The sequence below is a fragment of the Acartia tonsa genome, chromosome 4 (genome assembly GCF_053477335.1).
Source record: "Acartia tonsa isolate MP-2025a chromosome 4, ASM5347733v1, whole genome shotgun sequence".
NCBI lineage: Eukaryota > Metazoa > Arthropoda > Copepoda > Calanoida > Acartiidae > Acartia > Acartia tonsa.
In genome coordinates, this window is record NC_137263.1 from 51,177,101 (window position 1) to 51,195,488 (window position 18,388).

Consider the following 18,388-nt stretch of genomic DNA (forward strand, 5'->3'; position numbering starts at 1 on the left):
CTACATTTACGGTGTGTCTGTCCATCCTTTCTAACTGATAACTTTAGTCACAAATTATGGCTTGTTAACTAGCCCTACAAAGTTAAAAACATTTTCATCGTAATCTAAATCTAACTGTCAACAGCGATTCGATTCTACATTTATGGTGTGTCTGTCCATCCTCCGTAACAGATAGATATAGCCACAACATAAAGCTTGCTATAATAGCCCTATAAAGTTCAAACCTAAATTTTTAAAACATTTCCGTCGTAATCTAAATCTAACCTCCAAAAGCGATTCTTTTCTGTATCTATGAAGTGTCCGCCCGTAACGGATAGCATTTGCCTTTACACTTAGGCATGCTAAGCAAATCATTTCTTCCTTTAGATAAGTTGATTTTTAAAATTATTTGTACGACCAAGTTTGACATTTTTTGAAATATTTATATAGGGGATTTACTCAATGTTCGAATAAAGATTTAAGACTTTTTACTTAAGAAATGATTTGATTGAATTCTTACATAAATTTTGCATTTTTGCATATAACATATTACTAAATCATCTTTACATAATAAAAAGTCATCATCTTAAACCATTTCACTCACAAGATGTTTCATAAGATTCATTTTATTTACACAGCTACTCTTTAAATTGGTTAGTTCCTCTATCACATGAGTTTAATATCGTCTGTTTATTACTTGTTAGATCATTTTGACTTTAAAATTCTACCAAGGCGTATGAAGTGAATTTTATTCGAGTGGTTTAGAAATAACATTAGCTTGGGTGAAATTGGCTGTATATTCTTTGTTTATTGACTGATGTAGAAGAAAAAAGATATAAATTAATTTTAACTAAATACCAGTTGAAAATTCTAAAAAAATTGTGACAAAATTATTCCAAAAACGGAAAAGGCTTCCTGTTGATTAGAAATGTACAAAAAGCAAAGTACATTTTATAATTTAAAAAGTAAAATCTAATAAATCTAAATACATTCTATTTTCTTGAAAAGAACATATCTTATAAATTGTCTTTAAAATTTGAACAAAATTGAATAAATAAATAAATAGTTCTTTTACAACTACAGAATTTTAATAATATTATGTAAGTTTAGCCATTTTTATTTACAAAAAAAGCTTTGTCTATTTTTATGTTTCTTAGTATCCTATTATATAAAGTAGTAAGGTTTTATGTTTGAAGCTTAAGATATCAAAAATTACTGAACCGATTGGTTCTATATTTGAGGTAAGCTTCACATAGTTCATGCGATGGTTTTAGACTATTTCGAAAAAAAATTTAGTCTTGGGATGGTTTTAAGCTATTTTATGGCATCTCTCTACCATTTCGAAAACAAAGCTCCTAGATGATAGGGACGTAGCCGCTTGTATAGAAAAAAAGCACCATACTTTTTGGGAAGATAAAAATATTTAAACTCAAAATATAAAAAAGTATACTAAAATAAGTGTAATAATATTTGTTAGAATCCAGACATAATGTTGAAATAAGAATGTTGTAATCCTAAATTAAATATGGTGAAAAGAAGAGGATTTGAGAGTAGGGATCTAAAGGGATAAGACAATGGCTGATAAATTGATGTACATTAGGGTGGGTCGATTTTGGACATTTTTTTTCTGAGGCCAAAGCGGGGATCTGCACTCAATTTATATAGATATAATACACCTCTAGATGATTTAAAATTTATCCTAAGTCTTAAAACCCGTGACGACCAGACATTCAATTGTATAGCTATTTGTAAATGGGAGTCAAAAATTTATTGAATCAGAACTATGGCTTCATGGTGCTCCCTGGAAATGCCTTGAGGAGCTGAGTCAGGAACTTTTGTCCGTTTCAAAAAATCTCGTTCCTAGCCTGAGAAAATCTAAAAAACCTCTACAAATTGGACAATTCTCAATAAACCTTAAAAAATTTTGGTTTTTTAGTGATTTCTAAGGCTAGGAACGAGATATTTTGAAACGGACAAAAGTTCCTGATTCAGCTCCTCAAGGCCTTTCCAGGGAGCACCATGAAGCCGTAGTTCTGATTCAAAAAAAATTTTGAATGTCGTCTTTGCATACTAATAAGTAATGAATTATATTTTTAAGTGGTCGTGTTCTAAAACTCAATTTTTTAAAATTCTTTTTCGGTCAGAAATGTTTTTAAGGTTAATTTTATCTGTTGCATATCCCCGCTTTGTCTAATTCCGATATGAACCCACCCTAATGTACATGTAATTCATTAAAGTCCCCACAGTTGTCAAGCCAACGAATAAGAAAATGTTATTTTAAAACTTTAGGAACCAGTGTAATAAACAAGCCATTGTTCCCTCCCTCTCTGGGATTAGAGAGTAGGATGAAATTTATAGGCTGTATTAGTGTCACCTTCAGTGTTTACTATATATTCTGTTTTGTCAAAATATTACATAAATGTGTGTACTTTAGCAGAGAGAGAGAGAGAGGGGGGACAAAGGGCTGTTTATTACACTACTCCCCAAAGTTTTATAATAATGTTTCTCATTCGTTGGCTTAACAACGTTGGGAACGTTTACTGAACTTTGATTGGTTGGTTTATTAAGTTGAGTGTTTAAAGGTTGCAACCACTTATTTGTATCTACGGAAGGGGTAATTTCGTGTGTCATCATTGGGGATGTACATCAATTTATCGGATATTGTCTTATCCCTTCAGATCCTCGGTACTTTAGCACATATGTGTATACATAAACAAGGATGGCATCATTCATAAAAGCGAAGCTTTAAAGTAAGAAGGGAGGACAAACAAACATTAACTTTTGTATAGTGACAGAACATGTAAGTTAAAACAAAATTGAACATGAATTTGTTACAGAATTGCGAAAATACCGGATTTATAGGATTTAATTATAGTGATGCTTTTCATAAAATATTGGACCTTGTTGACCTAGGAATCATTAATCATTATAGTAATTTGCATTTAAATTTTTGTTCATACTTCTAGATTATATTCTAATTTAATATTAAAAGAAAAATCATTTTATATTTATCAATTTTTGTTGGTACTTATGTCTCTTTTACTATGCTTCACTTCTATGGATGTTGTCATTCTTGTTCAATTTACTAACTAAGATATGCCATTTATATAATCGTAATGTTTTAAGGATAAATGATCTTTAATTCTATCCTATTATATAAAGTGCTTTACAGGAAGCTTCTTATAGGTCATAGGATGGTCATAGTCTGGGTAAAGTTTAAGGCTATATATCCCATCGAATATAGAGCCCCTAGAAGCTAGAGGCGCAGTCACTAGTTTCAATAATATTTTTCAGTGAGTAAGAAAAGAAGTAATGCCATACCCCTGACAAAAACAAACAAACTTTCATTTGATAGCAAATCTAAAATTGAAGAGAAACTCTAATTTTTTTTCTTTTTGTATGGATGCATCTTCAGATAAAGATAAGGAAGATAGAAAGATATTTTCCAGGGATATAGAGGGATAAGACAATGGCCAATAAATTTATGTACATTCCCAATGATGTCACACAAAATTACCCTTTCTGCAGATTACAATCAGAGTAATTGAAACGTTTGAAGACATAATGAACAAACCAATCAAAATTTAATAAAAGTCCCCAAAGTTTTGAAGCCAACAAATAAGAAAACGTTAATATAAAACTTTGGGGACTAGTGTAACAAACAGCCAAATGTCCCCTCCCTTCCTGGATATTTTCAGATAGTTTTGTGAGAGAAAATCAGGGAGGGGGGAGGGTCTATGAAAAATAATTAATACAAATGACCAATGATAGGCCAATACACAGACCAAATTACAAATAGCAGGCCAGTATAAATTGTAATTGACAAAAGGTAGGCCAGTATGACTTCATTTGATAGGCACTATGAAAAGCTTTGGCTTAGACATTCTTTCATACATAAAATTTTTGAAGAAAAATCATTTTTCGTCCATAGATCTTGGAGAAAACAAAAGATAATTATGAAATTTTAGGCAGAGAGAGGACATTGGACTGTTTTTTTTTTACACTAGTCCCCAAAGTCTTATAAAAACATTTTCGTATTAGTTGGCTTAACAACCTTGGGGACTTTTATTGACTTTTGATTGTTTGGTTCTTTTAGTTGAGTGTCCAAACGTTTCAACCACTAGTTGTAATCTACAAAAGGGGCAATTTTGTGTATCATCATTGGGGATGTACATCAATTTATCAGCCATTGCCTTATCCTTCTAGATCCCTGATAAATTTTTGCTAAGGAAAGAGAAAGTTTGAAAGAGGCAAAGTTTGCATTTTAGTTTCTAATGTGACTCTAAAGATATTGAAAGCAGGGATATAAAAGGATAAGACAATGGCCGATGAACTAATGTACATCCCCAATGATCATACACAAAATTACCCCTCTGTTGATTATAACTACTGGTTGAAACGTTTGGCCACTCAACTTAAATAACAAACCAATCAAAATTCAATAGAAGCCCCCAAAGCTGTGGAGCCAACGAACAAGATAACGTTTTAATAAAACTTTGGGGACTAGTGTAATAAACAGCCTATTGTCCCTCCCTCCCTGGATTTTAAAGATATTGAAAGAATAATTCTACACATGAATTACAACTTGAAAATATCTTTGATGACCTCTAGGGGGGCTTGGTGTAAAGCGTCCATTCGCCCTACAGACAACCAACCCTTTGATGGCACGACTTTTGACTGGAAGTCCTTACTGTGCAAGCCTGTCTATGAGCCAACACATTCCTTCTACTCATACCATTGATGTCACGCGTCTGACATAGAAGCAGTAGGTCTCTACGATACCTTGCAATGTTGCGTTCAATTTTAAGTAAAAAAGTTTCGATTTTTTGGTGATTTCTCTTGGGAGGGTGGTGGTACCTTCCCCCCAAATAGTTAAAAACCTTCCCATGACCTATGAGAAGCTACCCTGTAAAGGAGAATCATATCAGTTCAGATAAACAAACATACAAACACACAGACAAACAGACATCCTGTTACTTTAGTATAAGGATATAGATTTCAAATTTTTAAAAAAAATTTTAAAATTGTGTATTATTAAACCAATTACTATCCTATATAAACAAAAGTATTAAATCAAATATAAGTTCTGTTAAAAACTTAATAGAAATAGAAAGTTGGTGTGCTTTTAAATATTAAATCATCAGAAATTTTAAACATATAACAGTTAGGGAGTTGAATCCATTTTTATAGAAGCAGAAATATAATCTATGATTATGGTTTGGACCCTCTAAAACTGTAATCTACCCTTCCACTTTCCCCTCTCTTGGTGAAGATATCTTCAACGCCGATACGATTTTTGAAATATAAGATTCCACTTTTGTCTCTCTTGTTGAAGATATCTTCACCAAGAGAGGGGAAAGTGGAAGGGTAGATTACAGTTTTAGAGGGTCCAAACCATAATCATAGATTATATTTCTGCTTCTATAAAAATGGATTCAACTCCCTAACTGTATAAATCTAAAAATATTAACAAATATTCCATTTTAATCTGCATAAAATTGAAGCTTGATGTAAACGTACTCAAATTAAAAAAAAAAACAAGTTAATATTAAAAATTTTGTATCAAAATGTTTAAAATGGATGATAGGATTTTCTGGTAATGATTCCAGATAATAAACAATTGAATAATTTAACGTACAAGGTTGAATTTGATACATTAATTCTAATTGGAGCAGCTAAGTGCCTATAAAATGACGTCATACAATACAAATGACCAATGATATGTCATTTTACCATTAGTCAATTAAAATGAATACTGGCCTATCATTGGTCATTTGTATAGTATGACGTCATTGCTTCATTCCAATTCTATAATAAGATCTATCCATTACGAGCAGAAGTACGGATCTACCCTAAATGTAAAAAACTTTGCTTTCAAAACATAATATTTTTCTCCAACTTTATGATAAAATGCTCAGATTTGACAATCTTTTGAGAGATGAAAATTTGTAAACTAAAGTTTAGGCTAAATATTTGAAAATAGCTGGCATGTGAAAAAGACTAGCTGCCAGGGATCTAAAGGGATAGGACAATGGCTGGTAAGTTGTTGTACATCTGCAATAATGATACACAAAATTACCCCTTCTGATGATTAAAATTAGAGGTTAAAAAGTTTGGTCAAACAACTACAAATAAACAAACCAATTAAACCTTGCCCAAAGTTGTTAAGCCAACGAATTAGAAAACATTATAATAAAAGTTTGGGGACTAGTTTAATAAACAGTCCATTGTCTCCTCCCTCTCTGACTAGCTGCACACTTTCAAATACTTTACTCAAACTTATTTCACAAATTTTACACAAAGGATGAAATCAAAGAGGTGGGAGGGTAAGCAGAGATTTAGGTAGCGGTAAATGGATGATAGATTATATTTTACACAATTCTGTCTTCAAAATATTGTAAATTTTAGGGAAAAACTTTATCCAGTATGGCTTCGAAACCGCTGGATTTTACTGAAAAATCGTATATTGTATCGTTTTATATCCGGCATCTCGGGGCTAATAAAACTAGTTTTAATCTTATAATTGTTCATTTTCATATCCGCGGAAAGCTGTTTTTAATACGATTCGATAATTAAATATTCTGGATTTTTTTTTATATAAACCATACTAATCTCGTCTTTAGCATATTTTCTCAAAAAACTTAACAGTTATGTATTGTACATATTTATTATTTATCCTCATGGGATAAGACAATGGCCGATAAATTGATGTTCATCCCCAATGATGATACACAAAACTACCTCTTCTGTAGTTTACAGTTAGTAGTTAAAATCCCCAAATTGAGCCAACGAAAAAGAAAATTCTATGATAAAACTTTGGGAACTAGTGTAATAAATAGCCCAATGTCCCCTCCCTCCCAGGTTTACTGATATGATTTTATACTGCAACCCTGATATGACTGCATAGTAATGCCTAATTTTTGCTAAACTGTAGAACCGGAAGCAGATATAGTGAAAAATGTTGGTATTTTGCCTGCTAATAGGATCCTACACAATATATTATAACTCTGTATAGCCTCGACATACAATTTTAACGGCCAGAGAAAGTGGTGCTACATTTACACAAACTAAAATTTAACGAAAAAATATGGCGCTAAATTCTGATTTTGGTAACTTATAATAATTTGTTGGAAGAAAATGTCTTCCTAGTTTTAACGGTTATTTTTGAGCATATGTATTTTACTTACTCTTGTTCTAGATCGTATCAATCTGCCCCTTCCCTCAATTATAATACACAAAAGTTATCATTGATGTATATTGAAAAAATTGGTATAAAGTTTGGATACTGTTACGTTGTTGTACACCCTAATCAAGGTTTAATCTTACCCTAAACATTTTTAATCTAACGAATGACAGAACGGGTTCATGAAAGTCTAATGTCCCCTTCCTTCTGCTTTTTCCCCATTTCTTGTTTTTTCCTGCCAATTTTTCCCTTATTTTTTTCTTCTTTTTTCCGTTTATCATATAAAATTTATCCACTATGAATCAAATGTCCGCCAAGGCATCAACAGCAGACTTTCGGACCAAGTTAATTGTATGTTTGGGGCTCATCAGTAAATGGAATATTCGCAAAAATTTTCAGTCGTCTACCTTGAAGTTAGCCAAGATGATTAATTTTTCCCACTCAACGTCACATGAGAGACATACATTTCGAAATATAGAGTAGCCTCGCTATTAACAAAAAAGTACTTACACAAGAAGTCTGTGAGCCACTCTGGTTGGTTGTAGTGCTCGACAGCCACGGTGCAGGTGTTGAGGAACACGAGGATGATGACCAACCAGAACCACCACTGCTGCTTGCACATACGCCGCACCCAGAATTTGAACTTTTTCAGCGTTAACATTATGCCTAAAATTGGAGAATAATAATAATCAGTTTGGTTTGTTAGACGATCAAAATAAAATACTAGAAAATACGCCCCAAGCATCTAGAGACTCTGAATGACATAGAGCGGCTAGAAAAATAGCTTAAAACCATCCAAAGAATTGAATCTGAAAATAGTATAGCCTAAAACCACCATGAAGATAAATTAAAGAAACAAATATGTTCAGTAGTTTTTGAAGTCATAAGCTTTAGACAAAAAACCTTTACTACTTAATGTAATCGGATATTATTTCTAGCACAAAAATGATGCCAAAATAAAACACTTGATATCTTGACCCATCTGTATTTTTTGATTTTAAGTAACGCACTTAAACATCCAAATACTTACAAATATCTTTCAACGACAATAGCATAAATAAGTATTTTCTAAATTTCCCTATGATATTATGTATATATTAATATATTTATTGTGTTACATTATATATTAATGCATTTCCTATTCTTGACTATAATCTAGTCATAGAAAGAAAATAGCATAAAAAGAGAGTCATTTCTTTCGCGTATTTTCCGTAAACTTGTGTATTAGAGTTTAGTTAAATGCGATTTTAAAGTCATGCTGTTCTTAATTTTAACAATTTCAAATGTATATATTTGGTCAAAATTAATAGTTGACTTAATAAGCGCATTTTACTAAATGCTAACACACAACTTTATGGAAAAAAAACGCAAAAATGAGGGATTATCCATATCTTTTTAGGGGTTTTCTTTCCCATTTCCCCCCTCATCTGCCTCATTTTTATGACGTCACATTACTGATTTTTGAGTCACTTTATAGCACTACAGAAAAGTTGATATACCTATATTTATAAGTTTTGAAATTTATTTACCAAATGATTTGATTCAAAATTAAATCTTAAGCAACACATACTACCAGACCATAACTCTATATATTACGTTAATCTATGATTCTGACTTATTCCTTTCTTTTCTACTAGCGGCTACGCCCCTAGAGGCCACTTTTTTTTTTGGGGGGGGGGGGTGAAAAATTTTTTTTTTTGGTGGGGGGGTTCCCCACCTCATTTTTAATTTTAGCTAAAAAAATAATTTTTTTTTAGGGGGGGGGGGGTTCATTTTTGGGTAGGTTGGGGGTGTCCCACCCCCAAGAAAATGGTTATAAACCTTTCCGGGACTTATGAGAAGCTACCCTGTAAAGGAGAACCCGATCGGTTCAGCGGTTAGGGAGATCCTTCGCTACAAACAAACAGACAGACATCGTTCTACTTTGTATTATAGATGAACTAATTAGATCCCCTCTTGCTACCAACTTGGCATATTAGAAACATTAAAAGATTCTCAAAACCTAATTAGATATTTAAGTCATTTAAGTATTATTTTTTTAATCAGATTTTTAATTTCATAAAAGACACAAAAATATGTATCTTAAAACTTTTAAACTCTAAAATTTAATTATTACATATTCACAAGGATCTAAAGGGATAAGCCTATGGCCGATTGATTTATGAAGTCCCCAATGTTGATACACAAAATTAACCCTTCTTTAGATTACAATTAGTGGTTGAAACGATTGGACACTCAACTAAATGAACCAACCAATTAAAATTCAATGAAAGGCCCAAATATTGTAGGCCAACGAATTTAAGAATTTATTCGTTAATAAGACTTTAGGGTCTAGTGTAATAAACAGACCATTGTCCCCTCCCTCCCTGCATATTCGATTCCCACCCCCTTCCCAATCCTTTGGATAAGTTCTGCCCTGGCTAACCTGAAGCTGTTTTGAGTTCATCCTCTTCTGAAACATTCTTCCTCTTTCCCTCAGCCAGAACTCGCCGAACTGAAAATACAAAGGCGTAAGTTTAGCGTCAGGAATTGTACTTTTTGTACTCAATTTATTAATGACTTTGTAGTTTTTGATTGGAAATATCTTTTAGAAATACAAAGTACAAAGAGCCATACAAAAAGATTTTTTTTTGTTTTGTTTTGAATCTGTAGAATTTAGCTTAAAAGGAAGCTCCCTATAGAGCCTAAATGACAAATGATAGGCCAATTACCAGACTAAATTACCAATGGCAGGCCAGTATACATGTTAATTGAACAATGGTAGGCCAGCATATTTTTTATAGGCCCTATAAAAGACTTTGCCTGAAATATTTTACTTGAAACTGTTACATTTTGTTACACTAATTGGTCGTGATCATTAATATACATTACTTTATAAATTTTTAGACAGAATTAACAAAAAAATAATGAAATAGATATGTTTTTTTTTACTCCACAGGTCTTGAAGCAGTTTGTATAGAGATTTGATTTATTGTAGGACATAAATATGTTGAACAAACTGTACGTGTACATAATATGGAATTCAAATGAAGTGCATCAAGAGTGCATTTCTGTGATGGATACCCAAACTCAAGTTTACACAACTAAGCCAAACCTTTAGCTCACCAGAATGTCCGATAACCTTTTTGTTAAAATTTTTTTTGTCATAGAAAAGGACATTATAAATGGATTGAAATGAAATCAGATTTGGTAATTCGGTTTCTATAATATTATTGGCTGTAACTAATGGGATAAGACAATGGCCTATAAATTGATGGACATTCCCAATTATTATACACAAAATTACCCCTTATGAAGATTACGTTAGTGGTTGAAACGTTTGGAAACTCAACTAAATGAACCAACCAATCAAAATTCAATTAAAGTCCCCAAAGTTGTTGAGTCAACGAACAAGATTAAATTATCATAAAACTTTGAGGACTAGTGTAATAAACAGGCCAATGTCCCCTCTCTCATTGCTCTAAATGCTCTAAATATGGACATTGATGGCCTTGTGCTAAATTAAAATAATGTCATATTTTGCTACATCAAAAATAAGATGAATTTTGGAAGTGTATTTCTTGGTTTTTATATAAGATTGAAAAATAAAGAAGTTTGGATGTAAAATAAAACAGGCACGTTCTTGATATTTGAAAAAGAGAGTCATTTTTTCGCGTATATCAGTAAAGTTGAGTGTTGGGTTGTAGTCAAATGCTCGTATTAGGTCAAAGTGTTCTTAATTATAACCAAATATGGTCCATAATTTTGATCAATTTGACTTAATAAGAGAATTTAACTACAACCCAACTTAACATAATTACGCAAAAAATGACGCTCTTTGTGTAAAAGTTAAGTAAGTGGATAGGGGACAAAATAATGCCACGTCTCCCGGTCATAAGCCTTCATGCGTCAGGTTGGAAGGGCGACACAAATTTTAGATACCAGTTTTCGCAATTTGAGAAAAATTTATCTTTATATTATAGCAAATAAAATGATCTTGCAAGCATCGATTATCTTATAGAGAAAAATATTAAATCAAACAGCTAAAACTGAGATCTGAAATTTGCGTCACCCTTCCAACCGGAAGCATGACAGCGTATTGCCGGGAGACGTGGCATTATTTTGTCCACTATCAAGTAAGTGTGTGTATTTATGAGGAAGATATGTTGAATTGTAATGAAGGCTGTATAACATCCAGACATGAAAATAATCATTTCCATAAACAAATATTCATCATTAATCTTTGTCGGAAAAGCACACATATATATGTATGTATGTACATAGATAATAATGTAAATTATATATTATTATGAATATAACCAACTTATCAACAAGTTGAATTATAAAAATAATAATTTATCTATATATTTGTATGATAGTTATTAGTCAGCCTCTGTCGGTACTAAATAAATCATGTAATAATTTTTAATAATTATGTCATATTACAAATGTTGTTTAAAAAAGTTATGATCAGCATGTTTTAAATGGACGTACTGACTTTCTGGTAATGATTATAGAGTTGCTACGCTTTCTAATGATTACCTAACTGTTATAGCAGTCGTCAGTTTGAAATCGATAGGACAATTCTAACAGGCCTATATTAACGAAAAGACCCTTATTGTAGAAAAGCTTTCTTATACAAAATTTCCACATAACGTCCGTACATGTTTCAGATCTCATAAACAGTTTAACGGCATTGCTTGGGGCAAAAATACTTAAATCTGATGAAATTAATAGTTATTTTTTTCATCGTATTATAAACCGCTTTCCGCGGATATAGAATGTACAATTATAAGATTAAAACCATTTTTTTAGCTCCGAGGTGCCGAAGGCACGGGCTTAAAAAACTGGTTTTAATCTTATGATTGTACATTTTTATATTCCATGAAAGCTGGATATAATACGATGCTACACATAGTTTTTTCGTATGGATGAGAACCGGTTCCTATTCACCGGATTCGAATGAATACGAGAAATAGATTTACCTTCCATAATTCTCTGACGATCCTTTTTACTTGTTCTCTCCTCTGCCAACACAAGGTCCTCTGAAATTATTTATATTAATGGATTTAGGGCCACAGTAAAAGTGTCTGAATATGACGTCAGAAAAAAATAACAATTAACCAATGAGAAGCCAGTATTCACAATGGTAAAATATATAGCGGCCTCTCATTGGTTAGTTGTTAATTTTTTCTGACGTCATAGTCAGACACTTTTACTGTTTTCTGGATTTAGCATACGTGGATATTGTGACGGTGGATTTTTTGTCGTCAATTTAGGTTGCTAATATAGTCCTCAGATATTGGTTAATAAGTTCCCCCATGGTCAGTGGAGCGGATTGGTTAAAATTGGGGAAGTTGGGAGAAACTTTTTTTTCAGGGTATGTGAGAATCTCTAAAAAATATATTCAACAGAATATTAATAAAAAGATAAAAGGATTATTTAAAACTTCATATTTTTATCGTTTAATTAAAAAAGTACCTACTTTATATATATTTTTTGGGGTGTTAAAAATGCTAGGACGGTTTTGTTAACCCACCTGCTTTACAAATCCAATTCATGTATCCGTTCATTTCTTTCTCCAATTTCTGTTCTTCCTTCAATAAAAGAAAACCAGCCCTGCTCTCAACTCGGTCCTTTTCTTTCGCGAATTCACTAGAGTATAGTTATAATGTATACTTGTAATTTACTAAAAGCCATACTAATAATTTCAAGTTTAAAGGAAGCCTGCAAGAAATATACCACTCTAACTACTGAAGCCTTCCACAACTTTTAAAATTTTCATCTACTTAAATGCCTATAACTTTTTTGTTATTGAATTTGAAGGCGTCAAATTTGGGGAATGGGTCTACTTGTGGCAGTCTTTCAAGAATTAGAGCGGTGTATTTCTTGCAGGCTTCCCTTAATTAATAATTCCTTGTTGTGCGACAAAAGAGTGAAGTTGTTTAGAAAAGCTGTAGCCACAAGTGAAATTATACGAAAAATGATTTAAGATGCTACAAATAATTTATTATTCCAATATAGGTTTGACATAAAAAATGTGATCTATAGATGAACACAGACTTAATCATAAATGTGGGGTTTCAACAATGACTCTCTTTCATAGATTACATGTCTAATCAAATAAACGTTACTGACAATGAACCGACACGGCTTACAAGTAAAGTAGCTTCCAAACCTAAATTACGTTAGAGTATGATAAAAAGGGCTGAAAATTGAAACCAATAAGGCATTAAAACCGATTAATATCCGCTGGATTAGAACCAGTTCTAAGTCATACCAAAAAATTAAGTATAACATCGTATTAATGACAATTTTCCACGAATATTAGAACAAAAATTCTAAAATTAAAACCAGATTTGTTAGCCTAGGCCTTTGGCTACTCAAGGCTAACAAAACTGACATAAATCTTATAAATATGCATTTTAATATCGCGGAAAACTGTCTATAATGCGATGTGATAAATAACTATTCCTCACCTAAATATTTTTGTAGACATTTATATAATTCCTTAAAAATCTGATTTACTTTAATCACACCAAAGTGTTTTAATTTCTATGGGAAAACTGGATGTAAAACATCCCTAAATTATGTCTGAAGAAAATAACTAGATAGAGGTTGTGCCAATTTTACTGGCGTGGTAACTCTCTCTGTATCTCACTCTTTAGTAAAATATATAAGTTGGAAAGAATTTAAATGTTAGAGGGAGATTTGCATCAAATTTTAAGGATTTTTTTTTAAATTCGTTTTTTTTATTATTCTTTATCTAAAAGCAGAAATACAATTTAAGTTAATTAATTTTGACATCTGTGATTGGTGGATGGAAAACTATCTGCAATCTGATTGGAGAAGCTTAATTGTCGTACATCATTCAATCAATTAGAGCGCAGGTAGTTTCCAATCCACCTATCCTATTAGTCAAAATTAATTAACTTAAATTGTATTTCCGCTTTTAGATAAAGAATTGTAAAAAACGAATTTTTTGAAAACCCTTAAAATTTTATGCAGATTTCAAATCTCCCTCTAACATTAAAATTCCTTCAAACTTATATATCTTACTCACTAGTTTATAATTTAATTAAAAGATCTAATATTGGGAAGTGTCGCATAGTCCCAAGGTTGCTAGAGTAAGAAAAGGAAGGAAATATTATTTTTATATATGCTTGTATCCAGGGCTCAACAGCTGCCAGTTATCCGCCAAAAAGTCAATATGAAGTTGACATTTTATTAATTTAATAATAAGTTAACTAAATAACCTTTAAATACAAACAACCGCATTTATAAAACAGTCCAATTTTTGCGGATTTTTAGCGGCGGCTGGCTGACAAATGTTGATCCCTGCTTATTTTACACTCAATCTTATTTTAAAAAGTTTCTAATATCTAGGTTTATTTTTTTATCATAAGAATGAGTGTTTTTTTTTATTACAGTACTTTTTCAGGATTATTATTTATCAATTTATTTATTAAACTTTTTTAGTTGCAAAGCTTCTCTATAAAATTTCGGTTATTCTGACTTTTTTTTTTACATAATATTTGATACATATTTACACATAAAGGTTATCAACTCAAAAACAGATATTCTAAATTTGGTAATATTTTAATTAATCATGAGCTAAATTTTCTTAATGGATACCTTTGTACTATCCTATCATAAAAAGTAGTAAGGTTTTTTGTCTGAAGCTCAAGACCTTAATAACGTCTTAACCGATTTGGTTCTCTATTTTAGGTAGACTTTATATAGGTCCTGTGATGGTTTTGAGCTATTTTATTTTTAAATTTAATTTTCAGCTATTTTTGTAGCCCCTCTCTATCCTTCCGAGTCCCTAGATGCTAGGGGCGTGTCCGCTAATTTTTTTTATAAAGCTTTGCTACTATTGGACGTAAACATTCTTGCAAAAAGAAGAAAAAAATAATGATTTAATCCTGAAAAGGCACTGTACTCCGCATACATCCCTGTAGATTTAGAATTCTACCTGAACCCCCTTGGTACAAAAATTGTTAAATCTTACCCACTGAGAACGCCTAGGACAAGATTTAACATAAAGAATGACCCGACAACAATCAGAGGAATGAAGAAAACCCAGTTGAAAACGCTACCAACTGCGTCGTTCGTCTAAAACAGAGGTTTAAAACATTATGGTAAAGCGCTTAGAAAAAAGAATATGATGTACTAAACATTATATGTATGTAATATCATATCTAAACAGTTTGCAAAATGTTAATTTTACAATCTGTTTTATTACATACAGTCACTAAAATCACTATATTCTCTAGAGGAAAAAAAGGATTTTAATTTTTTTCTTCTATTCTCTGCTATTATTATTGTGTTAAAATTAAAAAAATAGCATATTTACATAAATTTCAATGATATAAAAGTAAGGTTTACTTATCTAATAATAGAGGTTGATCTATGTATTAGATAAATAAACCTAGAAATTTTAGCTATTAATTTAATAAAAAGTCAAATAATTTAAAATATGCTTATTTTTTCAATTGACACCTGATTTCTATTCTATGACACTAGAAATAATTATATTTTTCTCAAAACTTTTACTGCAAAAATTTAGAAATATTAAAGATAAACATTTTTTTGTCACTATAACAAATTCATTAAACAAAATTTTAAAGATTTAAACTTTAACATCAGTAGAAAAGTTTCATGAAAAAAAGAATTTTTAATTGCCATTTCACTATCTCTGTTCCTAGGTTTAAGGTTTAGACTTATAATAAAATTTTTTTTTCACTTAAAAAATCTTTCGAATTGTTTCAATATAAATCTAAACCTTATTTTCTCTATAAAAAAAACAGACACTAGTAAGGTTTTGTAATATTTTCTAATTTTGTAGCACTGACTAATTCTAAATCTCTCACAAATAATCTATAACAGCTAATAATTTTATTTATCAATGCAATTTTATCAAATACATAATAATACATATGTTTTAAGTATTAAAAAAAAATTATTAATAAATATTTTGCAGTTTCCTTATTGTACATTATCACACCCATAATTTTGATAAACATTGATAACTATTTTATCTCTATTTTGATATCTATAATCCAAAAAATATTTAAAATTAATTCAATACTTTTTCTATTCTTCCTCGTATATAGTGCAAAAATATACAGCTGATTTAAAAATGTGTTTCCAGTAGTTTAAAGCTACGTTAAAGATACTAAAAATACTTATGCAAATGTTAAAATTACCGAATTCATCAATACATTTTAAATCATAATAATTTTTGTGAATCAGAATTTTATATTTTGCACCAACTATAATTTCTATTCTATATTGTTATCATAACCTATGAACATATTCACACTGCTCTAAAGGCTTTTTTTCATCTAAAAAAACAAATATATTAAACGTTGACTTCTGAGACTAAAGAATATATAATTGAAAGTATTAGGGGGAGTGTCTAGACTATAGCTGTCTATATTTGACTGACTAATCTAGACTCACTCGCTGAGGACACCCAGAACAAGGTTCAGCATAAAAAATGAACCAATAGTTATGAGGGGAACAAAAAACATCCAGTTGAATATGAATCCTACAGCATCGTTCGCCTGAAAATTAATCCTCTTTCAAAACCTAAGATTGATAAATATTAATTATATGCATCATACTTTATATTCAGGGATCCAAAGGGATAAGACAATGACCAATAAATTGATGAAAATCCTCAATGATAACGCACAAAATTACCCTTTCTTAGATTACAATTAGTGGTTGAAATGTTTGGACACTCAACTTAATGAACCAACCAATCAAAATTCAATAAAAGTACCAAAAGTTGTTGAGCCAACGAATAAGACAAAATTATTATAAAGCTTTTGGGACTAGTGTAATAAACAGCCCATTGTCCCCTCCCTACCTCCCTGGATATATGATGGAAACTTTAATGTTTGTGCAACTTGCTCTGTACAGATTCTCAACCCTTTCATCCCCCCCCCCCCCTCCCATAACCTGTCATTATTCCCTCATGTTTTGAGTACATTTATTAAATGTATCTGAGAGTGCAACTTTACCTTGTTTTAATATTATCTATCCTCTTTCAAAGATGTTATATAGGTAAAAAATAGAATTTTTCGTTTATTTTCCGTAAAATTGTGTGTTAGCAATTAGTCAAATGTGCTTATTATTATTCAAACTTTTCTTAGTTTTAACCAAAATTGTATTTATTAAATGTTCATAAGTAAGAACAGTGTGACTTAATAAGCGCATTTGACTAAACGCTAACACACAACTTTACAGACAATACGTGAAATTAAGGATCCTCTGGAAATATAAATATTTTGTAAGTTCAAAAGTTCCTAAACATTAAAAGTCCTTAAAAAATCGATATTGGTTAATACATAAAATCTTTTTAAAATAATAAAATGAATATTAATACTAAAATTTATAAATATCTATGTATATATTTTGCATTGTGAATATTTATTGTGTTGGTTACTGTGTGTTAGTCAATGATTCCAGGGATAAGAGAGGTGCTGATAAATTGATGTACATCCCCAGTAATCATACACAAAGTTACCCCTTTTGTAGATTACAATTAGTGTTTGAATTTAACCAACCAATAAAAATGCCATAAGTCCCAATAGTTGTTAAGCCATCGAATTGAAAACGTTAGATAAAACTTTGGGGACTAGTGTAACAAACAGTCCAATGTGCCCTGCCTCCCTGGAATGATTGAGCCGGAGCAGGCACACAGCAAAGGTATGCAAGCAATGCATCCCTTCCACGTCATCTGTTCAATTACATTACCTTTTTCTGGCTCTACATCACTCACCCCTCCCCCTCTTGTAACAACCCCTAGTACATTGGTTGCTTGTTGTTCAGGGAGGGAGAGGACATTGGGCTGTTTAATAAACTAGTCCCCAAAGTTTTATAATGACGTTTTCTTATTTGTTACCTTGCCGACTTTGGAAACTATTATGAATTTTGATTTTTTGGTTTATTAACTCGATTGTTAAAATGTTTCAACCACCACTTTTATATATATAAGGGGTTAATTTTGTGAATCATCATTGGAGATGTACATCAATTTATTTACCATTGTCTTATCCCGTTAGATCCCTGCATGGGCATGTGTTGTGTTGTTGTACCTGAGCTAACACAGAGAACTTATAGTTACTAACCAACCTTATTCAAAATTGCAATTAATCTTAATATACACAGCTTCTCAGCTTTATCATAATCAAAGTTTTTTTTCCCTGCATATTTTAATTAAGAACAATTAGTCAT

The 18,388-nt window shown here is 31.3% G+C and overlaps 1 protein-coding gene across 1 annotated transcript in view; it reads right to left on the bottom strand.

Annotated features, from left to right (window-relative positions):
• Nucleotides 1-18,388, bottom strand: part of LOC145317667 (voltage-dependent calcium channel type A subunit alpha-1-like) — a 149,400-nt gene that overhangs the window by 94,537 nt on the left and 36,475 nt on the right. The window contains exons 7-11 of the mRNA XM_080158828.1: nucleotides 15,153-15,256; nucleotides 12,681-12,796; nucleotides 12,127-12,186; nucleotides 9,588-9,656; nucleotides 7,673-7,828 (exon numbers count right to left, since the gene is read on the bottom strand). Coding sequence (XP_080014954.1) covers nucleotides 7,673-7,828; nucleotides 9,588-9,656; nucleotides 12,127-12,186; nucleotides 12,681-12,796; nucleotides 15,153-15,256 — 505 coding nt within the window. The remainder of the gene's footprint in view (nucleotides 1-7,672; nucleotides 7,829-9,587; nucleotides 9,657-12,126; nucleotides 12,187-12,680; nucleotides 12,797-15,152; nucleotides 15,257-18,388) is intronic.